The 26,087-nt window shown below is 36.2% G+C and overlaps 1 protein-coding gene across 3 annotated transcripts; it reads left to right on the forward strand.

Annotated features, from left to right (window-relative positions):
- Positions 1 to 1,347: 1,347 nt before the first annotated feature.
- Positions 1,348 to 25,962, forward strand: si:dkey-156n14.3 (zinc finger protein ZXDC). Of its 3 annotated transcripts, XM_039771109.1 has the most exons (10): positions 1,359 to 3,352; positions 7,332 to 7,484; positions 7,771 to 7,849; positions 12,091 to 12,221; positions 13,155 to 13,325; positions 13,414 to 14,090; positions 16,715 to 16,802; positions 18,856 to 19,022; positions 25,043 to 25,144; positions 25,473 to 25,962. In XM_039771109.1, exons 1-10 carry the CDS (start codon positions 1,456 to 1,458, stop codon positions 25,557 to 25,559), a joined length of 3,552 nt encoding a protein of 1,183 aa, XP_039627043.1. In that variant the 5' UTR covers positions 1,359 to 1,455; the 3' UTR covers positions 25,560 to 25,962. The 3 variants fall into 3 exon arrangements, 1 of the variants encoding a protein (XP_039627043.1); XR_005635803.1 differs by lacking the exons at positions 25,043 to 25,144; positions 25,473 to 25,962 and adding an exon at positions 18,506 to 18,620 and having other exon boundaries at positions 1,350 to 3,352; positions 18,856 to 18,971; XR_005635804.1 differs by lacking the exons at positions 18,856 to 19,022; positions 25,043 to 25,144; positions 25,473 to 25,962 and adding an exon at positions 14,811 to 15,011 and having other exon boundaries at positions 1,348 to 3,352.
- Positions 25,963 to 26,087: the final 125 nt, after the last annotated feature.

Below are 26,087 nucleotides of genomic sequence, written 5' to 3' on the forward strand. Positions count from 1 at the left end.
AAAATGAAAGAGCATATTTTAAAAATGTATTTCAAACAAACTGTATAAAACAGAAACACATTTTCACATTATTGGATAGAGGAAACTTTAAAGTTTGGTCCTATGGTCGTTGAGGTTGCATGCACTCAACATGAGCACCATGTGTAGTTCGACAAACATTAAAATGTAGACCATTTCTTGCCACACATGACTCAACTGGTTCCTAGTTACTCAATTCACAGCGTCCTGAATTTGATGTTGCAAATCTTGAAGATTAGCGGGCATAGGTGGAACAAACACTCTTTTTTTAATGCACCCCCATAGATAAAAAAATCAAAGGGGGTAAGGTCTGGAGACCTGGGAAGCCATAGACAATGAGCAATATCTTGGTGTCCATGTCCTCCAATCCATCATCCTGGAATTGTGTTGTTCAAGTAACGCCGGACCTACAAATGGAAATGAGGCGGGGCACCATCTTGCATGAAAATGAAGTCAGCACTCGGTGGCATTCACTGGTGCTTTTAGGCGGGCTTTTAAACTTTGAACTTTCCTCTATCCAGTGATGTGCAGAATGTGTTTCTGACTTATAGTTTGTTTGAAATAAATTTTTTAAATCTGCTCTTTCATTTTGAATAGCCCTGTATTAACATAAGGAACACATTTAATTTTAAATTGTGTAAAGTTTGTCATATTCTTGAGACAATTTACATTTATGAGTGTGGAATGTACCATAAATAGTAAATAGGTTTATGATATACCATCTTTTATACTCCACATTCTCATTATAAAAGAACAAAACATCTTTATCTGTGTCCTGCCATTGTCCAAGACCACTTAATCCTGAGTAAGCAGCCTATCCCAGCCATTCATAGAATGCAAGGCAGGAAAGACTCTATTGGGACAGCAGGACAATCGCAGACTGAGCACACACACACACATAAGGAAATGCGTTCTTAAAGAAAGTTTCAAGACTGCATCAAACCAATTTTATGTAAAAAAAAAATCAAAAAAAAAAAAAACCTCACTAGGAATACATTCCACTTCAAAGTATAAATATAAATAAACGGGTTTAATCAATATCCTTTTAAAACCTTGCTAGCACCTGGTTAACAGGATGAATAATTTTGAAAGAATCTCTCAAATTTTATTGGCGATATAGTACCTTTTTGTGATATACATTTCCTTTCAAGTAATATCTTCAGACTGAGAAAGCCGGATGTTTTTGGTAAAGGGACTGTATGCTTCTTAGAATTTTTCCTATGATAACAACTAATTTGCCTTTCATGCTCATAAACGGTACTGTCAGAGCTTGTGACGTCATTGCCAGCCGCCCACACACCTGAAGGCCACTAGCCCGTTCGGGATCCAAGCTCCTGTAAAAATCCACTCCACCTTTTACCTCCGACTCCGCTTTTCCCGTTCCAGGCCGGGAGGGCGGGGCCGGCGTCTGTGTGTTCCTGCTACAGGGACACCAAGATGGAAATGCAGGGGCTCTTTGCGGCCCAAAACACACAACATCAACAACATGGCGTCTCCTGCAGGGAGAAGCTGTCTAGGACAACTCGCGATGCATCTAGACCGGCGGAAAACGAAGCGGATCTGTTCCATCGGGGCCCCCTTGGTAAGCAGGCAGTGGAGCCTCTCTTTCGCCCGCTGACGCAACATGGCTGCAGTGGTTTGTTCTCAACTCGGGGCAGCTGTGGTAGTGGCAGCGCGGCAGTACAAACCTACGCGGCGATCGGCCTACGAAACGTGAATGCTTTACCGTTGCCAAATGGTAAAGGACGTGAAGAAAAAGAGGGTGAATTGAAGGCGGATTTTGACAACGACGATACGGGAATTCAACTGGCTTTTCCTGTTCTGCTGGTGGAAGAGAGCCACACGCAGCCACAGCAGCTCTTACGGCAATTGCAAGATGGCGCTCCGTTGTCTTCCGCGCAGATACGCGAGAGTGCCGTGGCGTTGACTCCTATCGCTAAGGACAATGAGGAGTTTTACGTGGTTGTTAATGTGGTTCAGGAGGGAGACCGCAGCTACAGTAAAGAAGCGGGACGAGGGATTCCTAAGGTCAAGGATCCTGTCGCAATGCACGAGCTGTCGAAGGATGTGACAGAAGTGCCCATAGCGGAAATTAACTCAGAAATTGAGGCAGTGGACTGCAGACGCGGACTGGGCTCGGTCAGCACTTCAACCTGCCAGTCCAGCAGCGCGGAGGGCAGCCGGGACACAGCAGTACAAGGACCGCCCGTCAAGCATCGGGCTGGCTGTTTTGTCTTCGCGTCTGATTCGGTGGACAGCGATCTTACCGCCAGTTCGCAGCACAGCCCGTTACCTGATGACAGCAGCAGTTGCAGCCAACTGGAAGGCCCACCAGACTTCCAGCAGCCTACGAGTCGCAGTCGGGGAACAAACTCTGCTCTTACAGAGCCAGTTCAAAATGGCAATCAGCTCTATAACACATTCATGGAGAATATTCCGGACACCGGTATGCCAGATTATCCGTCTCCCCAAGCAGGGGACACATTTGCTGGCACTATCACCATCAACAATCAGAACCTCGTTCTTACGATAGAAAATGGGGTTCTGACTTTATCTGCATCTCCGGACGCTGGCGTCCACATCCTGCAACAGCGTCATCAGTTGAAGGAATGTGCCCAATCTAAGGACCAGCTACTACTAAAGAACGAGCGACATCCAGGTGACAGGGACACGAACATCAAAGTTGGTGAGCAAAGAAAAAATAACGAATGTGGTGACAGCGCTCATTCTGGGCATGACTCAAACCTAAACGTCAATGGTGAATCGGCCTTCCCTGATTCCATCACTACCAAGGCATCTAGTAAGGAAGTGCCTGACGGGACTCTATTCTGCGCCCTATCGGAGTCCGATATGGTCTGTGCAGAGGCCAAGGAGGACCTAGACAGCAGTTTTGTCCTAACAGAGAACGAGGAATTGCAGATGGCTACCATGTCCAAAAAGGGGGCCGTTATTCTGTATCACTGCACACAACCAAACTGCACCCTGGCGTTTGACACGAAGCATAAGTTGAAGCTTCACCTGCTTTCCCACACTGAGGATAAGAGACCCTTCAAGTGCACCGTGGAGGGCTGCAGTTGGTCATTTACTACGTCGTATAAACTCAAGCGCCACTTGCAGTCCCACGACAAAACGCGACCGTTCACTTGCGACTGGGACAGCTGCGGCCGAAAGTTCACCACTATTTACAACTTAAAGGCACACGTCAAAGCCCACGAGCAGGAGAGTAACTTCGTGTGCGACGTGTGCAGCGAGCGCTTTCGCACCTCCACCAAACTGACCATCCACCATCGGAGTCACTTTGAGCCAGAGAGGCCTTACAAGTGTGAATTTCCAGGTAAAGTGCTGGTGTTCTCAACCTTGTGCATGTGTGGTTTTATTATATTTGATCAGCCAATTGTAGTTGGACATTTGATTTAGTGGACCGTTTGATTACAGTGTGTTTGTTTTCACTTATACAACTAGAGCCCTGTTAGTTGATAACTTAGAGCTGTAGAAGAAAATTGACGCAACAACTTTTTCATTTTGAGACTGACACCGGAAAAAGCGAACTGATAGCAACGTTTACTGAGAAATCTAATTAAAGTTAATTTAACTAAACATTATCATATTTGCTACAATTATGTGGCCGTTGGTTAACATTTTTCTATGTAAAGAACCACCCTTTTATTCCAATGGGGTGCAAGGGATCCCAACCTCTTTTTGTAAGTGGAAGAAAAGCTAAAGACCTTTAGGAAATTTGTTTGTAAATGTTTCTGGAATTTGATTTATGATACCTTTTTGATATACTGCCAAAATTGTCATCCAGCCTACGTCACAAAAGCGTTTTTTTTTTCTTCTTTACCAATACAGCAGGTAATTTTATTCTAGGTTTAGTAGTAATACATTTTATTTGTACAGAAGATGCAGGCGATGAAACTAAATCATGTTTATACAATATTGTGTGACCTGTTGCAACTCTTAACAGAACATTTGTCTGTTTTACTGCTTGGGTTGATAAACTGTATGCGTTATTTGTAATTCATCAATTAATTGAGAATAACTATGGTTCTTATGTTTGAGTAAAACAAAAGGCATTTTTTAGCCACACATTAATTTATTGATTTTACAAGTTACATGAAACCTATTGACATGACTAGATTATGCAATTCAAACATTTATATTTTTTTAGTGTAGCTGTGGCCTCAAACTAGTTATTCCAAATTTTTTTTTTATTGGGTTTCATATTCCTGGTGGTATCGAACATTTTAAGGATCAACTTTGGAAATACCATATTTGAAATGTGTGGTGTTTTAATCTTTACTAGTGAAACACATTGGCCTATGGTCTTAAATTCTACATAAAGTTAGATATAAACAACAGTTAACTCTGGCCATAGCTTATAAATGTAACAACACTTACTCGATTATGAATTCTGAACATGTATGTACAGTGTTCTGGACAGGAATCTTTCCTGCCCACCAGTATAGTAATCACTGGGTTGCTGTTACTTAAAATGTTTTAAATTTCTAGTGCTTACCATGTCATAAGCTTGTGATTAAGGCTTAAGATTAGGAGTCTAGCCCCATTAGTTTGTAAGTAATTGTGTGACATCTATCTATCTATCTATCTATCTATCTATCTATCTATCTATCTATCTATCTATCTATCTATCTATCTATCTATCTATCTATCTATCGCAAGGTTGATTCCTTCTGCGCACTTCATATTGTCACTTTAGGCCCTGGCCCTCCATAATCTAAAAGTGTATGGCTTCAAAAGGTTAAAAAATTCGGCTTATAGTGACTTTGCTTTTAATGTTCTCTTTCAAGGAAGCTGGTCTTTAGAGAGAGAATTTGTTGGGGGTTTCTGTTACATATCAGTTAATATCAAATACTGTATCATGCTTTTAAGGTAAAGAAATTGTTTAAGTTTGCTTTACAGTGTTTTAAATGATCCCTTTAAAGCTTCTCATGGTCAGTGAGTTGAATAAAAGATTGAAAAAAAAAAGTCTCTATACCACAGACCCCTTTGCCTGTTGGCTGGACACAGTGTTACACTGTAGGAAGAGTATTTATAAGGCATTAGTTTGTGGAAAGTCTTGCACTTACTGTACACATAATAGGCAATGCTTTACTAAACCAGGATATAACAACATGTTATTACATTTTATTTATTTAGAGAGAGGCTGATTTTTCTGCTTTTCAGGATTGGTTGTTGCAACAGTAGAAACATCTCCCATGGTGATAGTATGGCTAGGAAGTGCAAAGTAATTAATAAAAAAAAAAAGTTATAAAATATGTACAACCCATAACTTCTGACCTGCAATATGCAGATTTGCAAATGTTTGTTAAATGGCAGAAACTCACCTTTCAGTTTACACAAACCCAATCAAGTAGAACTGCTTGTGCTGATTTGTGAATAATTATTTTATTAGCACATATGGTTTTGCAGACATTTTCATGAATGACAAAGAAAGGTTTAGTTTTTTTTTTTTTTCTCCCTTAAAACCCTGGCCAGCTGTGTGGTATCAGTGAATGGCAGTCTGGAATGACCATGTGGATGATCTAGCAATAGCAGAAACCTGAAGTTATCAGAACTTCGGTACAAGAACAGTTGACAACTTTGGAGCAAAAATACTTTTGATAGATGATCCAGGATAGCATGCAGAATATCCTATTCCATCAAGTGACACTGTCGCTAGCCATATAGGAAAAAAAAAATACTGAGGAAATTCTAGAGCTGGAAACCCAGATAGTGACAACCAGTAGTCTTGTATATGTAGCTGACTTTTGGACTTTGGTAACAGTCAAGATATACAATATATACAAATAATGTGCCACTTTAAAGGTGAGGAATGAATGATAGAATGATAGATAGATAGATAGATAGATAGATAGATAGATAGATAGATACTTTATTAATCCCAAGGGGAAATTCACATAATCCAGCATAGATAAATAATTGCTACTATGAACACAAAATATGCAGTTACAGCAAGACAATACTGCTCAGTGTCATTTGACAAAGCTAACTGCTGCTGGTTTGCTGGTTGCTTGATTCCAGGATATCACGTTGAAATAATTCCTGAAAATGTTAATATGTTCCTTTTCTAAACAAAATAAAAATATAAATATTCTTGATATTGGGTTTGCGTAATCAATTTATCTGGAAACCCGTGCTACAGTCTATGAAGTGATGTGGGCAGGAGCAGATGAAATAACATACAGAACTAAATATTACATTTTTGTTGTATTACCATGTATTACCAAAATGTAATACACATGATCAGAATAGTTAGTTAATGTTCACTATTTTCCCTTCAGTAAACCTGCTTGTTCTAAAGTCTTCCTCTTCTGATTCTTTCTCAGTTTTCTCTGTTATTCATCATCTCCAGGTAACCATGGATCGTGTCAACATACTCATGCTTAGAAAGAGCGTTGGAGATTTTGTGGATTTTATTTAACGTTCAGAACAAGCTGCAGAAAGTCAAAAGTGTTGTCGATTTTTTTTTTTTTTTTAAATATCAAATCGAAAATTCAGTTTATTGCCCTGTGTTTAAAGTATTTGTACAGCACTGCCAATGCCAGGCAGTTCATTATTGGCTGACAGAAAAAAGAGGCAAACTGGCAATGCTTTGGAAACGTGAAACTGTGTTATTAAGTTGTCACAGAGTCATATAATTTGTCTTGTCCTGTGAGTTGTAGTCCTGTAATTGGACATCCTCAAGCAACAAGATCACACTGAGACATGTCCAATCACTGCCGTTTCTAGTGACCTCATAAAGCCAACCATTTTTGTCTCCAGTTGGTAGCAGTCTGTATGAGACACAACTGGATGAAATATAGTTTATAATCCTTAGATAGCCATTGTTATTCTGTTCCAACAATTCAAGGTTAAAGTCACAAGTCTTAGTCTGAGAAGGGTCTTGGGATACTTGGCACAGGGGCATATTATATAACAAATTCTTTTACACATCAGCACAAGAAGCTATATTAGATTGTGATTGTGTAAAGTGAGTAATGTTTGGAGGACTTCTGTCATGTAACAAACAACTTGCAATTGTAGAAGTTTGCAGAAATCCTACTTTTTTCATTGTAATGCTGTATAAAGAAAAAATTTAAAGAATTTTTTTGATTATTGGAATAGAAGATTGATCTCAAAAGAATTGCATCATTTTTTGAATAATTATGTGATTTTTTTTTTTTAAATATCTGTAATAAGTAACGTGAAAATAATAATTATGCACAGTAATAGATTCCCCCCTCCCCACAATAATTCATTTGCAGCTTTTCCTGACTTTCTTCATTTCTCTTTTGTATCCTTTAATTTTCCAGGTTGTGAGAAGACATTCATCACATTTAGCTCATTGCACTCTCACAGTCGAGCACACTACAGAGAAACTGACCAGTTTTCCTGCACCTTCCCAGGCTGTGATAAACGCTATGATAAAGCTTGCCGACTGAAGATTCACTTGAGAAGTCACACTGGTATGATTCGTTGAGCTTGTTTGTGCACAGAGATATAATACATACCCAGATCTGGTCCCCAGTTATTTAATTTGTTTGGGTAGATTTTCCTATGATATATTTTTCATTTTGTATTCAAAAATGTGGAAATATGTCTAATTCTATAATGTCTTTTTGAATGTGGTTCACTTTATTTGGCTGCATGAAATTCTTGATTTTAATGAGCGAACTTTCATAGTATATTGAATACTGTTTATGCCTTCTGTGTACATAATAACATCGCCTATGTTACCATCTGTGCTTGTAGGTGAGAGACCATTCATGTGTGACTTTGAAGCTTGTGGATGGTCATTCACCAGCATGTCCAAGCTGCTCAGACACAAGAGGTGGGTGCCATATAGTGCTCGTACCCTATTGCTTTTCTAGCTCTGGTGAAAAGATGATGTTGTCAAAGATGTCAAAACTGTCTGTGGAAGGATATTTGATCATATATGAATCCGATAGTTTTTTATGTATTAACACTACTACTCCAAGAAATAATGAGGGGCACATTTCTGTTCTACAATGTAATGCATTAGTCTGTGCTATTTTTTTTTTTCCATTTATGAAGGTGTTTGAATATAGGAAAATGATGGCATGGTGATTAGTGGTACTTCCATTTACTCCAGCCTCTCAAAGATTGGTGTAGCTTGGTAATAAGTGAGAGAGGTCAGTAATGGACAGGCACTCAATCCTGCCCTTTACCTGATGCTGCACAATAGGCTGTAGTACTTTATGAGAGTAAATTCAAATAGGCCAGATCAAAAGTAGAGGGCTATTTAAATGACGACAAATTGACTATCTGTAATCAGGAGAGAATACTTGTCCAGAGTTTGATTTCTTCATTTCCTTTACGTTGGGGTTTCCATATACAGTTAGGTCCATAAATATTTGGATAGAGACAACTTTTTTCTAATTTTGGTTCTGTACATTACTGCAATGAATTTTAAATGAAACAACTCAGATGCAGTTGAAGTGCAGACTTTCAGCTTTAATTCAGTGGATTGAACAAAAAGATTGCATAAAATGTGAGGCAACTAAAGCATTTTTTTAACACAATCCCTTCATTTCAGGGGCTCAAAAGTAATTTGACAATTGACTCAAAGGCTCTTTCAAGGGCAGGTGTGTTCAAGTCCGTCATTATGTCATTATCAATTAAGCAGATAAAAGGCCTGGAGTTGATTTGAGGTGTGGTGCTTGCATGTGGAAGAGTTTGCTGTGAACCGACAACATGCGGTCAAAGGAGCTCTCCATGCAGGTGAAAGAAGCCATCCTTAAGCTGCAAAAACAGAAAAAAAACATCTGAGCAATTGCTACAATATTACGAGTGACAAAATCTACAGTTTGGTACATCCTGAGAAAGAAAGCAAGCAAGCACTAGTGAAGTCAGCAACGCAAAAAGACCTGGACGTCCACGGAAGACAACAGTGGTGGATGATCACAGAATCATTTCCATGGTGAAGAGAAACCCCTTCAGAACAGCTAACCAAGTGAACAACACTCTCTATGGCTTGGTAGGCATATCGATATCCAGGTCTACCATAAAGAGAAGACTGCATGAAAGTAAATACAGAGGGTGCACTGCAAGGTGCAAGCCACTCATAAGCCTCAAGAATAGAAAGGCTAGATTGGACTTTGCTAAAGAACATCTAAAAAAGCCAGCACAGTTCTGGAAATACATTCTTTGGACAGATGAAACCAAGATCAACCTCTACCAGAATGATGGCAAGAAAAAAGTATGGAGAAGGCATGGAACAGCTCATTATCCAAAGCATACCACATCATCTGTAAAACACGGTGGAGGCAGTGTGATGGCTTGGGCATGCATGGCTGCCAGTGGCACTGGGACACTAGTGTTTATTGATGATGTGACACAGGACAGAAGCAGCCGAATGAATTCTGAGGTGTTCAGAGCCATACTGTCTGCTCAAATCCAGCTAAATGCAGTCAAATTGACTGGGTGGTGTTTCATGATACAGATGGGCAATGACCCAAAACATACAGCCAAAGCAACCCAGGAGTTTATTAAAGCAAAGAAGTGGAAAATTCTTGAATGGCCAAGTCAGTCACCTGATCTTAACCCAATTGAGCATGCATTTCACTTGTTGAAGACTAAACTTTGGACAGAAAGGCCCACAAACAAACAGCAACTGAAAGTAAAGCCGCTGCAGTAAAGGCCTGGCAGAGCATTTAAAAGGAGGAAACCCAGCATCTGGCGATGTCCATGAGTTCAAGACTTCAGGCTGTCATTGCCAGCAAAGGGTTTTCAACCAAGTTTTAGAAATGAACATTTTAGTTCCAGTTATTAAATTTGTCCAAATACTTTAGTGACCCTGAAATAAAGGGATTGTGTTAAAAAATGCTTTAGTTGCCTCACATTTTTATGCAATCTTTTTGTTCAACCCACTGAATTAAAGCTGAAAGTCTGCACTTCAACTGCATCTGAGTTGTTTCGTTTAAAATTCATTATGGTAATGTACAGAACCAAAATTAGAAAAAGTGGTCTCTGTCCAAATATTTATGGACCTAACCGTATTAATATTTTGTCCATTTCTTTCACATCTTGACTGAGGACAAAACCCAGTGGGTATGAGATATTCTGGTGCTTGCTATGTGGAGATAAATAAAGTTTATGTGCCAATAAAGAGAATACTAAGTATCACCCAAGATTGTTTATAAAATTTCAAATTACCAAAAATACATATTACATTATAAACAAGACACAGCGGTGCCATACAAAGCCCACAGCTGCTAGGTGGAGTCTGGGGCTAAGAGGAATGTGCTGTGAGGAGAGTTTAAAGGAAATTAACTTTTTAAGTTTAAACAAATGGATGTTAAGTGGTGACATCATCAAAGAGTTTAAAATTATGAAAGGAATTAGTATAGTGAAACAAGACTGTTATATTAAAAATAAAATCAATTACACTGGGACATGGTTAGAAACTGAAGGGCAGATTTCGAAGAAATGTTAAAGTGTTTCTTCTTGCAAAGAACCATAGACATGGAATAAATTAGCAAGTATTGTGGTGGAGACTGGTTTTGAGGGACCTCCAGTTCTCGACTTGAAGTTATTTTGGACAGACTAGTTAAGTAGGATGGACTCATTTGTTGGACTGAATGGTCGTCTCACTGTTTGTTCAAATGTCCTAAAGCGAGAGCAGTAGGATCAGATGCAATAGCAACTGCATAGCACCTACTTAGTAGTGTGTGGTTTTTTTTTTATTTCATTTCAGCTGACAACTCTCTTAATTTTATTAGTTATTACAAATATTTAAATTACTTTAAATGAAACATGTATGTCAAACATTTCCCTGTGGCTTATGCATTTGGATTGATTGGATCTGTTAAGGTTTCAGTGCTGTAATTTTGAGATGTATGTCTTTGCAGTGGGGGGAGGAAATCTTATTACAAGTTCAAAGCAAAAAACAATTGTATGCTAGTTAAATCCTGGCTAATACTATAGCACATCAATAACACAGTGTACTTGCAGTCAAAATAATATATATTTAAGTAAAAAAGAAGTCTCATATATCGCTTGTAAAAAAAATAAAAGCGTGGGTGCTTTTTGAATGTTGATTGATGAAATGCGCCCACGTTTTTATTTTACGAGTGATATATGAGAGACTTTTTTATTTTTTTACTAGTGCCATCTATTGGTGAAATCTTGAACTATTCTTCATATGAAAATTTAAATTCTCAATTAACATGGATTAATTGATCAATTAGTGAAACTGATTATTGATTTATGTATTGTCATCGGAAGTAAGTGTACAATATTTCAAGTAATTTGGACAATAGGAGAAGTGGTTTAACTGCGGTGGGCTGGCGCCCTGCCCGGGGTTTGTTTCCTGCCTTACGCCTTGTGTTGGCTGGGATTGGCTCCAGCAGACCCCTGTGACCCTGTAGTTAGGATATAGCGGGTTAGATAATGGATGGATGGATGGATGTATGGAGAAGTGGTTTAAATATTGATTACAAGATTTGTACCAGACAACAAACTAATAAAAAAAGACAATGGAAATTTAGCCAATTGCAGCGTAATTGAGGAGCTGTGATTAGTTGTACTTGAATATTGCTTTTCACTATACTTGAATTTCTAAAGTATGAAAAACTAAACCTAATTTTAATGTGCATTTTATATCAATTCAACAGAGGTGTTAAACCAATTTAACCATTTCTGAAACCCTTAAAGTATAAAAGGTGTCCTAGAACCATTACACAGTATTCTTGTCTTTTTAGTAGTTAATGTAAAGTTACTGTTTATTAAGAAATGTTTTGTTCAGTATCTGCAATTATGTAAATTCAGTCTAATTCTTGAAAACTTAGTTTAAATGTGTTTATAAATATTAAAATGAAAAAGGCAATAGTGGGTTTTTAATGTATATTTTATTTTGTGATGGTTATTTTTCATGGATTGCTTTTCCTCTCTCGTAGAAGTTCCCTAATCGGAGTTGTTTAAATCTGTCTATATCCTCTTTGTAGAAAGATAAAAAGATTATTTTATAACAGTCTTTACTTGATTAACTGATTAGTCATGACTCAGTGCTGTATTTTCCTTTTTCTTACTGTTTTGTAATTCTTGTTTTAGAAAACATGATGATGACCGAAGATTTACCTGCCCAGAAGAAGGCTGTGGGAAATCCTTCACTCGAGCAGAGCATTTGAAGGGCCATAGTATAACTCATTTGGGAACAAAACCATTTGAGTGCAGTGTGGATGGTAAAGGATTTCTTAATTTTGTTACCGATTGCAGTAATATATCTAAAAAAAATGTATTAAAAATGTACTTAGTTTCCTTCACAGTGCATTTTATAATTGAGGTATAAATCTATTATAGATCATTACAGTGGCACAGGTTTTCCATAATAATAATAAATAGCAACTTTTTAATTAAAGATAGCATTGCTTTGAAAATTTCTGTTTTCTTAAAACAGGATTATTTACAGATTTAATATGTTTGCCATGTCATCATAGTATCAGGATGGATGTTAATGAGCAAAGCTTTGTTCTGGATACATTGTTTTTAAGCATATATATTAGAAAACTGTAAAATACATGCTTACTCATAGAAAACAATTTTTTGTTTATGGAAATAATAATTTATAATGTAATGACTGGAGAGGGCGAAAAGTTTAATTGTTTACATTTTATTTAAATAAGTTGGGACCGGTTAAGCATACTTGGGAAGTTTAGATTATATGTATTTGGACTAGGAATGTGCAGTTATCTTTAAGTAGGCCTAGAACTTTTATGGTTGTATTTGAAGAAAGTATACACCCCAGCAATCCCCCTGTCTTTTCTACTTTAGTGTAATTTCGATGCAATACAAAGTTGTCTTCTTTTGGTGTATAAATGTGTTTTTTTCTCTCTATGCTTCTTATCCATTTTAATGGGGATTTAGTAGTTGCTAGTAATGAGGCATGCATATTTTATAGAACAACAGACAATGTCTTTGAAGATTTTATGACTGGCCTTTTTTTTAATAATGCAGATGCTTGCTTGCTGTTTTGCAGCACTCTTATACACCAAAACATAGGCCATTTTCTTCATGGCATTGCTTTTAACCTCCATAGTAATACTCTGTGCACGTCTTGATTTATTAGTTTAGATTGTAAAAATCATGTTGATTACTGTTTTTTTTTCCTTTCTTAGGCTGTTTTGCCAAGTTTTCTGCACGAAGTAGCCTCTATATCCATTCCAAAAAACATTTGCAAGATGTGGAGTCCTTAAAAACTAATTGCCCCATAGCCAGCTGCAATAAGCAGTTTATCTCTAAAAGTAGCATGAAGTCCCACATGGTTAAACACCATAACCTTGGACCAGGTAAGTGTAATTTGGTGATCCTTAGTTTTTGGTTCTTTGTTGTTTCTTTGAAGGTTTTGATTTTATTTATTTTCCTCTGTCATTTCAGATCTTCTAAACCAACTGGAAATAAACTCTTTAACACCAAGCAATGAATTGACCCAAGGGGACCTTGCTAACATTGATATTACTTCACTCTTTTCCAGTGTGCCTGGAAGTGCTTCTGCAATCACTATGGACATGTCACTAGTTAATTCTGGGATACTGACAATCGATGCTGCTTCTGTGGGTGCCACTCTGGGGGGGAGCATTTCTGTTAGTGGCAATACTTTAACCCAAACGGTGGATCCTCTTATACTTGCGGCAGGACCAGACATCTCCCATGCTCTTGACAATACCTTGGCACTTGCTACCAGCAGTACAGTTTTGCAACCTAGCACCCTTAACCTAGATGATGTGCCAACAGTAAATGCAGAGGCCCTAGGCTCTCTTGCTGCTCTGTCTGTAAGGACCGCAAACCAAGATCCGCTACATGGGTTGACATCCAACAATACTCTTGCCATTGACACAGCCACATTGACCCCTTCGAATAACTTGGGAGTGAGCCATGTGCCAGAGCTCCTCACACCAACAAAAGCAGAACGAAATCTTCTACCAAGTGCAGATGTTGTTGGGCAACAAGATAATAGCAAAGTGGTGACACAGTTTGTTTTCTCAAACCCCACTGGGAGTTTCAGTGCCCAAAAAGACATAGATCTAAATTCTGTGGCTAACTGTTCCTTTCTGGTAAGTAATAATTGATAGCGGAGTTGTGTGTTTAGTAAGTAAGCTATCGTACACAGTCTATGAAACGGATCAAAGACATTTAATGGGCTGAAATGTGCATCTGTAGTAAAGCTGTTTTGTGTTTTTCTCCCTTAGCAGTTTTTAGGGTTGTAATAATTCACAAATTACAATGCATATTTCACACTTCAGCTCATAGAGAGACAAAGTGAATAATTTCACATTTAAGAGACGTGTTTGTGCAAACTAATAAGAGTATGAGGAAAATGACATCTACTTGAAATAAATTACATTTTTAATTTTATGCCAAAAAATATAAAGGGGGAAAAAACTTATTATAATAATAATAAAAAAAAATTTGTAGAAGCACCGTGTGGTGCTTTCAAACCAGTACTAACACGACAGTCTTAACATCGGCTCCCCAACAGACCTGCACGAACACGACCATCTCAACAGTGCCTCCCCACTAACTAGACTTGCCCAAAAAAGGCACCTGTCCGGTTTCAAAGAGTAGTTAATCCATCTGCTGTATTTTATTGTGTTTTACTGCTTTTCGGGGCACAAGTTGATTCTCTTCATCATGGATTAAGTAATTTACGTGCTGCTTTTTATCAGTATGTAGAATTAAGGCCAGCACGTAATAAAAGTAATACTATCTAGACATTTCCAAACATTTATTAAGAATGTGTACATTTTATTCTTTTGTTTGTCATATTATTGTAGGGGGATTTCACACAAGGCTTATACAGGATGATATCATCATGAACAACCTGATGTGCACATTCTATTTTCATTCTCCAGCATTTTCTCACCCGTGGCAGAAAAACACTGCTTAAAATCAATACAACAATTCAGACATTGTCACGTCTGTATATTTCAGGATATTTTCATTTAATCAAACTCTTAACATGCTCTTAAAATCTGGTTAGTGAATCTCTCCGTTAGATTTTCTAACATTTGCTATTGTAAGATTTATATTTGCATCATTAGCTGGTCAAAAACTTAAGAGTAATATTTAACAAATGCATCAAACTGATTCAAATTTTACAAACTCCTAGTGCTGTAATCTGTCATTTTGTATATGTTTGAACTATCATCAAGGCTTTCTGCATGAAGTCAGGCTTTTCAGTCTTAATGCATTATTTAAGAGCTCTTGTAAAAACAGGTTTTCTTATTCTGTTTCCAGAGTATCTTACATGAGTGGTCAGACTTTTGTTATTGCTTAGCCTGTGTACAAATTCAGAATTAAACATTTATTGGACTGGCATTACTTGTAGAGCTCATCATTCCCTTCTTCAACAGTAAGTGGAAAGGGACAAATTGAATCGCTTACATTATAGCTGGATTGCTTTGTTTTGAATCTTGCAGCAATTTTATGTTCAACCTATTTTTTTGCTTTCACAGTATTAATTTCCCAAGCAGAAAAGTAATATTTACATTATTATCATATTGTTAAAACTCAACATTTTATTGCATACAGTACAGAATATTGAATAAGACGCATATTTTCCGCCATTTGCAAATTAAGAAAAAATGTAACAATAATACTTCCTCTAATATTGGTATTTCTTTATACACGTCGTACAGGTACAACAAAACTGGTCACATGTATGTTTAAACTTACTTATTTGGTAACAGTCTCTTACTAATTCAGCATTTGTTAACTTGATATTCCTGCTTAAAAAAACAAAGAAAACATGCAATCTAAACAACAAACATAACAGTTTCATATAAACTGGATTTACATACATATATGCCAGGTGATCTTAACTTTGACAGTTTTTTTTCCCCTTTTTGCTTTCTTTTTAAGAGTGTATAATACATGGTGTTGAGGTCATTTCATTTTTGATAATTATTGAAGCAAATTCTCAAACCCACTTTATCAAGTCAGGGATGCTTAAGGCAGGAAGTGTCCCTGGGACAGCCTGTTATAGCATCCACTCACATGCACACAACACTCTCACAGGGCAAATTTGGAATCACCAGTTAACCAAATACACCTTTTTGGGGATGTGGGAGGAAAACTCCCCTAACTCATCCAATCCAAATGCATTATAAAACTACTAGCTGTGTAAGCTCGTGCTGTAAAACACCTGGGGATCTAGAAACTATTGAAATTGTCTGACAAAAAAATTGAAATGTAGAGATGTCAGGTAATTGAAAGGAACTACTCTGGGCGCCTCTCTCCTAGGTTTCATTTTTGCTGACGTGTATTAGCGGCTGGAGGAAAAGTTAAAGGGATACCGTTTTACCGATGTGCTCTTCTCGCTTGTATAAGAGTTTTTCTTGCGGTTTTACTTTGGCAATAGAGTCACTTTCTTCTTCCGACTCATTAACTTGGAGTCGCCTTGCCGGCTCTCTGAGCTTCATGTTGTAGCAGCTTCGCACTTACGGGCCAAACAGTCCGACAACACACACTTCCACGTGTAGACATTTATATATAAGATTTTAGAAAAGTACATGAACGTTAGTTTGATTTCTTTTTTACTTTACATTGTATCTTAACTTACTGTTATTAAAAGGCCTAACTAGACTTTTTGATTCTGTGCATATGCAGTATGGTTTTTTTTTTTGTTTTCTTTTGCCTTAGTGTAATTTTTAGTTCATCGAGTGTTCTTTGTTTTAAGGAGCGTGGAGGTTCTGCAAGAACAGATTACAGAGCCTTTCAGCTTGCTAAGAAGAAAAAGAAGCAGAAGGTATCTGGAACAAGCCAGGGTAATTATGCAGACTTTTTAATCATTTGGGAACTGCACTTGGGTTTTGTAATAAGGGTTTTTAATTAAATAAACTTTCAGTATGTGAAATAAAAAGATGCACATTTTAAATGTAGCAAGATGTTTTTCTTTTTTGTTCCAGTATCTTATAGGTAATTTAGTTTATTTGAATAGTGACAAAGGTGCGTTTGTTTAAAAAAAAATCCTTCTGTGGATTTTTTTTTTTCAGTCATGTTTAGCATTACTTATTTTACTTTTTCACTGTAGGTATTTAATTATTTTTCATTTATCAACATGAGCTTCTTAATTCAAACTGAAAGCAAAGTTCTATGTATCCTTCATGTTTAAGAGATAACTTGAACTTTTATTTATAATTGAATGTACTGTTAAAGAACCTCTAATGAATAATTGCAACTGTATGTCCTTTCGGTTAAATCTGTGACATATTTGCACAATTTGATATTTTTCACATTCTGCCACAAAGCTTTTCTTGGATTTAGGTCCATACTTTGACTGGTAACCCCAGATCACTTACCGTATATACTCGTGTTTAAGTTCTCCTGCGGGTAAGTCAGGGCTTGATTTTACCATGTAATTTCTGGTATTTTATAATGTCGGTTGTATAAGTCGAATGCGGATAACTCACACTATTGGTCGAAGAGATTATTATATGCCAACGCCCACCTGGGAGAGTAACCACAGAGCACACTGCCTTTTTTTTCTATGTATTGTGCCAACGTGACCACACAGTAACGCCCAGACTATTCCGAAGCGATGTTTGCACTGTTTTGTGTTGTATGTATCTCACACCCTCCTACACCTTTATCGTCCGAGCATCTCTCATCTGTGATGGTGCGTTCAGTTGGAAGAAAATATCAAGCTGGTTTTAAATTAAGTTATTGAAGTGGCGAAAGAAATTGGTAACTGCGCTGCTGCAACAAAATTCGATGTGTCTGAGAAACAGGGGTGAGATTGGAGGAAGCAAGAAGAAAAAAAAAATTTAAGTGTCGCATTTTTGAACGGGCGTATAAGTCGGGGTCTGATTTTTATGATCGATTTTTTTTTTTCAGGTTTCAAAAGCCTACTTATCCGCGAGTATATACGGTAATCTTTATTATTGGTTTTAAACTACATGATGCTTTTATATGTGCTTTCAGTCATTGTCTACTGGGAAAAAGATTATCTCACAGTTCAAGGACTCTAAGCCAGTTTTTTCCACAAGAATTTCTATTCCTTGCCTTCTGTTTTATTTTTTTATTATCGGATGTGTTGATGTAGAGGAACATTCTTATAGTTTGTGGTAGCTTTTGGATGTAACACAAATGGTGCTGAGGCCACACAAGTCATTTTAGGTCTCATTAGATCATAGGTTGTTCTTTCACTTGGTTCCAGATTTCCCCACATTTCTTGAAGCAGTTCATTCATGATTTTTTGCAGCCACAAGTTTTGTTTTGACACCTTTTTTGTTGTCAAGATTTATAAAGACCTAATGAATTGCTACAGAGTAATTACTGGGGACTTGCTATAGGTATCTGGGTGTCCTCTATTAGTGCTTCAGTCTGAGACACTCCACTCTAAAGGGCACCTTGTTTTACAATTTACTATTTTACTACTTCAATAACAAACTTCACTATGCTTTTGAAGTTTTATTTTTTTAGTAGAATTACTTTCTTCTTCTAATTGAGTTTTTCATTGCTATTTCAGATTTTATTTGAATATTCCTTTATCCTAAAAGGTACAGGAAGTATCTGACCAGATGTGGAAATTCTTAGAAAATACTATATTTAACCTAAACTCGGGTGAAACTCAAAAATCAAAGGTAGACTTTGATTTATTATGAATATTTGTGTTCTGCAGCAAAATGTTTGCAACATAGCCTAGTGGGATGTATATTTACACAAAAGGTCCATTTTCTATTTGTAATTAGCTTTAGAAGGATCTTTTAACAATGTTTTTCATTTTGACATTATCTCTCTTTGTTGATATAAGTAGCAATATCTAGGAATATAACTTTTTACAAGTTAGTATTCAAGAGTTTCCTGTGTCATTCTTAGGAGCTCCTAATTCAAGCCAGAAGAAAGCAAAAACGAGCAAAGGAAATTCTACTCCAGTAGCCACTGTTAACTCAAGTGGCCAGTTTGGTGTGGTATCACCGAACACTGGGTTAACAATCAGGGATCCAGCAACAGGAGCTCAGTTTGTTCAAATTCAGTTGTTACAGGTAAGAGAGACACATTGAATGTGCAACTAATTTGTTCTTTAAATCCATGTGTATTGTAGGGCTGCAACTAATGATTATTTTGGTAGTCAACTAATCGTTCTATTTTTTTTTTTTCTCGATTAGTCACAATTATTTCATGGCTGACTATTTTGATGCCTGCTACCTGTGGTTGCACATCCTGTTCTGGGCTCCAGTACATGTTTTACCTCATCTGCTCACGTCTGTCCACCTGTGAATGTCACCCTGATGTCTCTGTAGTAACATGATTAAAATTAATAATAATCAAATTAAAATAACAACCAGTGAAACATATGAATTTGAGTTTTATATTAGTGTGACCATCCCAATAAAAAAGAATTACATTAAATAATACAAACTAAAGTGCACATAGTCTTTAAACAAAAAAAGTGCATTTAACTTAACCAAAAATGGCTACTGGTGTGTCTTAAAGTCCAAAAGTTTAAATGAAGCTTCAATTCAAATAAAATAAAACAATAATGTACAGTTTATAAAAGATTCAGTTCATATATTCCAGATTGCAGTGCAGGAACATGAGCATTTCAACATGCTGTGGTGTGAGGCTGGCTCTCTTCTTTTGAGACAATGTTCCCAGCTGCTCAGAGGGAGTAGAGGTAGCAGGAATACACAAGAATGATTTTGCAGACAGAGAAAGATGTTTTAATCATCACACTCTGAAGGAAAAATGTTGTAGTTTATCACATCATGTACCATATTATGCCAAAATAAAAAAAAAAAGACTAAAATATGTTACAAGCTAATTACTGATATACTCCAAAACACAAGTTACCTAACATTAGAGATGGTTTACTATTCATATGAATTCAAATATTATACGAAAAAAAAAAAAAACTAGGACGGCTCAGCTACACCTATTCACTCGTGTATTATAGCTCCAAACACGTTGGCAAACATACCTGAAATTATATTTAACCCTTAAATTGCCGGAACCGGCTGTAGTCGTCTCTCAGTACAATTTGCCAGCTCACAGGGTGCAAGTATGTTCGGCAATGTACATTCATTAAACCCTGCAACCAGCTATATTTGCTTCACAGAGCAAATTGCCAGCACGCCGAAGCTGATCAGTCAGTGCCATACATTTGTTGAGCAGCCAGCTCACGACCACTGCCAGCCCCGAAGAACTGCAGCCTCACTGCCTATGGGATTCAGCTGCTGCACTAGACAAGCCTGCAATCATCAGTGTTTACGTGCAGCCAGTTCAAGCGCAGTTGGCTCAGTGATTTACTGAATTTCAGTTTCAGTTGCACCTTGAACATATAATAGATTGTTGCAGTAGTTTTTACAGTTCATTTGCAGTGTGTAAAATGATCGGTGTTGCAGTAATTATGATGCTCTTTGCATGAAAAAAATTGTTCTATTAAAATTTCACATTTTCTTTTTTGAATTGTGACATTTACTTAAAAAGTACAGCTAGAAAGTATTTGGCGTCCAGGGGTGCATTAACCCCCAAGTATGTGTCGGTTTAAGGGTTAACTATCATTGTCAAAACCTTGATATACACATTATAGTACAAACGTCAGCGTTAACACGTGACACTAACTTTACTCGCTAAAACTCCCCTCTCAAGAGACGGTGGCATCACAGCTCCAGGATGCTTGCTTTTCGGATGCTTATGCATCACGGTGGCGCTGTGGTGAAAAGCAAGCAACGCTTTGCATAATTTTTTGGTGAAGTGCTCCCACACTTTTGAACGTTTGTCTCAATTTTTTTCCATCTCCTTCGCCCTCCTCTATCTGACTCACCATTGCAACCACATTTGTTTTCCTCTACGTTCTTCTTCTCCTCAGACCTACTTCTTCCTTGGTAGGACTGTGTACAGTCTTGACAAACAAACAATACTGCCCCCAGACGTTCATGTAGTGCATTGCAGTTACAAAAACCAATGTGACTGGAGCCTCTATTGAAGATTCTGTTTATGATGCATCGATAATAAAAAAATCTGCATCGACGATTTTTTGTAGTCGACGTCATCGATTTTGTCGACTAATTGTTGCAGCCCTAGTCTATTGATTAATATATTCAGAGTTTAATATGCGACATCCATTCTGAGAGCACTGAATAGTTCAGTCTGAAGTTATTGTAGGTCTACTGCTCACTGTGAATAAAACCGGAGTATAAACATAACATTCTCAAACTCCTTTAATTCAATTCATGGTCATAGGGGTCAGAGCCTATCTCAGCAGAACTGGGTACAAGGCAGGAAATAGCCCAGGATAGTTTACCATACCCTTTGTATGGTACACTCAAGCATACATCTACTTGTACATGGGGCTAGTTTTGGAATAGCTTCTTATCAAGTTTGGGAGAGAATCAAAAAACATGCAAACTAGGCTGTCAAATTAGCCAAAAAATATAGGTTGAATATTCCAATTAAAAATAACCTAAGTTTGAATATGTTTAAATTACTTAACGATGCTGGGTGTTATACATGTACATGTGGCTTTTTTTATACTTTATTATTCTAGTAATAGCTGCACAGCAAGAACAAACACCAGCAACTCAAAGTCCAGTGGTACTTGGGCAACTGTTATTTAAATACACGTCACAATAATTTAGCAGCGCAGGGACAAAATCGGAGTGCTACAAGACAAATGCAACGTCATCATAAGCAATTTTTAGCTTGCAGAGGCAATAGGGGAGTGTGGGAGGGAGGATAAAAAAATATTAATACAGTGCCAGCACGTGTGCCTCATAAGGTTTTGAGTTGCTTTTTTGGACAAGGATCACAAGAAATATGGGTCAGCTAGTAATACTGCAACAGGATAAGAATAGCGAAAAAAGTTAATCAGGCAAGAAGCATGCAGGTCAAAGGAGGGCTTGTTTTATTATTTTGGAGGTTCCAATGGGCAGCAGCAGCAGAGTACATTTAATAACATGGCATTCAGAGTAAAAAGCCTGTCAGCACCTGTGAACTCGCCTGGAAAAGCGATTGTAGGGCACAGCATGTTGCCTCTTTAATGCAAGATCTTAAAGCATTGTAACAGAAGGAAAATCAGAATTGTGACAGTTATTTTCCATTTGGTTAGCATTAAACAGTCGGGAATCTCTGGTTTAAATGTGAATGAGACAGAATTAGGTGCAAATTGATACTTTCAGGGAATCAGAAAAACACTAGTGGGGTTGGAGAAAAACTAAAATACGTTGTGAAGGGGTCTAGCTGTATGTATTAATAATAAAAGATGATAAGCTATGCATTCAGAAGTTTGAAATGGCCGATCATGAAAGTGCAAAAATAAATTAGTAAAATACTGCAGCTTTACTGGAGTAAGTTGATGCCAAAATTAGTGCGGCTCAAACAAAGATACAATCAAATGTCAGCTTTTGCCTTCGAATAAGACATTTTTAAATAAATTTGAATCAGTCAAATACTGTAGTTATGTTCAATCAAACAGCCCTAATACAAAAATGGGGAAGAAGCTGATTTAGAACATAAATACACTGAGGCTAAATTTGAAATAGACATTCAGTATAAAGAAAATTGTGGGTTTTCTTTAATGAGATATGGATTTAAGAATACATATTTTGATATTTGTATTTTAAAATGTCTTATCTGTAAAGATGAATTCCACTAATGTTATGTAATATATTAAAAGAAAATTGGTGCAGATATTATGGAATAGGCATGGTTTATACTAGTGATTGCTTTATTTATTTGTTTTATACTGGTATGAGTCTGGTCCTAAAGAAGATGCAGATAATGCTTGTTTACTTCTATTCAGAAAGAGCTGTTGGAAAATAATGGACTTTTTATAAAACAATTATGAAGGAACCGTTAAGCTAAAATGTTTTTACAGCATAATGTATCAATATATTTTACATTTTCTAATGACACAGTCTCATGGATTAAGTTAACATGGAAAGAATTAATTAAAATTAACTTAAAACTGTATTACCAGTATTGAGAGGCCCACCCACCACCACTTCTGTTGTTTCATCTTAAAAATGTGTTAAAGTTTTCTCATGTAACCCTACAGTGTTTGCTTAGAAAAAATTCTAATCGTAAATTAATCCTAAAGCGCTACAAAGTACTGTTGTGTTTTGGATACGCACTGCATATTGTCTTTTATTGGGTGTGCTTATTTCATTAATAAAAAGAAAAAATGCATTCATTCCTTCTCCAGATAATTTCAAAACAACATGGTGGGGCAAAGCCTATATGATAACTTTAGACATCAGGCTGAAAGTAGTCCTGCATTTAAAAAAAGAAAAAAAAAAGGCTGTTTCTTTTAATTTAATTTATTTCAAACATATAAAGGAAAATACAACATAGTGTTGGATAAAAAGGAAGAACATCTTATGTAGTGTTAACAAACAGAGGGTATATCTTACTTTCTTGTATACATAGTATAGAGAAAGTATAGGAATTTTGAAAGAATTCGACCTTGAGATTTTGATGAATCTTGACGTTTTAGGCCTTCCTGATTCCGAAAGTACTATTTTTGAAATTGTCTGTCTGCGTGTGAACACAATAAATCAAACATTTTGCCCTTGATCAGTGAGACTGTGTACAGCCAAAAATAAGGAATCCTATCAAATTTAGGGCCACTTCAGAAACCGGAAGTGGTACTTTAACTGAATACTTTCGCAAATTTTCAGGTAAACTATGGTTATAATTACAGATAAATGATTCAAATTTTGTATATATTTATAATGATAAAAAGCAAACAGATATGAAATTTAAAAAAAATTTCTCAACCTGAAGTAGTATTTTATTTAAACAACCATCCAAATTTTTTGTATCATGGAAATACAAATGTGCACACAATATTAAAAACTGTTTTCAATATAAAGCATATTCTTTCAATAACTATTATCAATTCTATTTTAATTTATACATCATTAGTTTAACAATGTATAAACATTGAACATGCCTTGTAAATTTAAAGATGTAATGGGAACAATAACCTGCCACATCCCCATTTGGTAATAATTTTTTTTTTTTTTTTAATTTCAGCCATCATTATCATAATTAAATGTAACTAAGTGCAGTTTTACCTATAGCAATTTATTGCAACAAATATCATTTAATACTAACATGTTTTCTATGTTTTTAGGTGACTATGACTCTTTTTACTTTGCATGTAATCTAGGTAATGCATATGTAATCATGAAAAAATTCTACCACCCTTTTTGACCTCCCTAGTGTTTAAATATCATTTTAATATAAAGTTTGATTATAAATAGAGAGAAATGATTGTGTATTATCAATTAGTTATGATGAGAAAGAAAGGCATGATATTTGAGAAATACTGCACAACTGGAAATGGTTCTGATGATCTTTTTCTCTGTCTTAGTATATGAGAAAGTCAAGGGGCGCATACTCATGATTTTTTTGTTATGATTTCCAAATTAATATCCAGAGAGTATCTTAATTGTTTTAAATATCTAAAAATTGCAAACAAATTCTGTAAAGAACAGCTGACTAGGATAGCGGTACTTAAGGTCTTGCTGGATCTTCTGAAATCTTTTAACAGCTAGAATTCTGTGATGTTCCAGATGTAATTACATTCATCTGTGTGTTTATTATGGAGCTGTAGAATGTGTGGTATCACCAAAAATCTATATCATGGAATCATTAAATGTATAAATTTAAGATGCCTGTGGGCATATACACTATATGGAGATAAGAGTGTATCATCCAAATGCCAAAATTGTATATTTTTTTGGTCATATTGCCCAGCCCCACTTGAAACATGCAGTGTTTCCTTCTCGATAGGTGTTTAACCATTTTACTTTGGTGCACTTATTTAGCTTTAATATGTAAATCCAATAATAAAGATCATTATTGTTAATTTTGGTAATTTCTTTTTTTTTTTTTCTTCTACATTAATGACTCTTTGTGGTAACATAGTTATAATGGACCATGCAAAACCATCTGTTGTGTGGTCAGCAGTGGTGAACCTTGTAGCGCTAGCTCTGTATAACCTGTCTATTTAATATATTTATAATGATTGTAATGACTTGTTTAAATATTCTGTAAGGATGACCCTTCAGGAGATGGAGACTTGGGCTTTCAACTCAGTTCCCAGTCATCAGGATCTCATGCCCAGCTCACCGTGGACTTGCCAGTCAACATATTACAGGTAGATGTAGTTTGCTTCAATTAGGAATTAGACTCGTTTTAACAATCAGTCTGAAATTTAATATGTGAAATTATTTTAAAGTTAAATTGTAGATTCTCACAGTTTTCTGAAACTTCAAGAGTTAAAAAGAATAGACGTCAGTCAAACAGATTCAAGTAGAGCAAGCTTTATAGGTGTGATTGAGGGAGGTATCATTCACTATGAAAATAAAATAATAAAAACAACTTTTCAGCTATGAGTCAGTAGTTTGTTTTTACTTGGTTCCATAATCCTTTGTCTTATTCATTACATGTTTCATTTGTCTAAGCATTTTTTTTCTCTTTTGTAGGAACCACCAGCATCTAATGAGGATGATGCAGGGTCTGACAATTCTCAGTTTACTGGAAGCACAATAAACCTTCAAGATCTAGAATAACCTGTTTCTCCTTTAGAGGTAGACATAGATAGCATCTATGAAGTGTTTTGGTACTAATGAGGTCATTTTGACTTTTTAATTGTATAATTGCACATTTGTGTTCAAATTTTTATATTATAATCAAGTAAGAATGATTATTTGACATTTAATGTGAATGCTTACTCAGTCTGTCACAGTGCAATTTAGTAAGTAAATGTGTTTGCTATGTTGTACTATTTTAAGTAAATTCCATTCAGTTTCAGTCATTAATGCCTTATTGAGGAGACTAAAGGGGTTACAAATACTCATTAGTTTCATTTATTAATTTAATATTTTATGTGCTCAATGTCAACCTTGCTATAAATTCATTGAGAAAATGTGTTTTTGTATATTTTCACACAAAACATTTGAATTGCTAATAATAATTTTTATATATTGCATATGTTATTTATTTGTTTTGTAAAAAATGAAAAAATTCTAAATACAATTATTACAATTATTATTACAAGTTTCCTATTTTTTTTTTTATATATATGGAAGCTATTGATG

This window comes from Polypterus senegalus, chromosome 12 (assembly GCF_016835505.1).
Source record: "Polypterus senegalus isolate Bchr_013 chromosome 12, ASM1683550v1, whole genome shotgun sequence".
NCBI lineage: Eukaryota > Metazoa > Chordata > Cladistia > Polypteriformes > Polypteridae > Polypterus > Polypterus senegalus.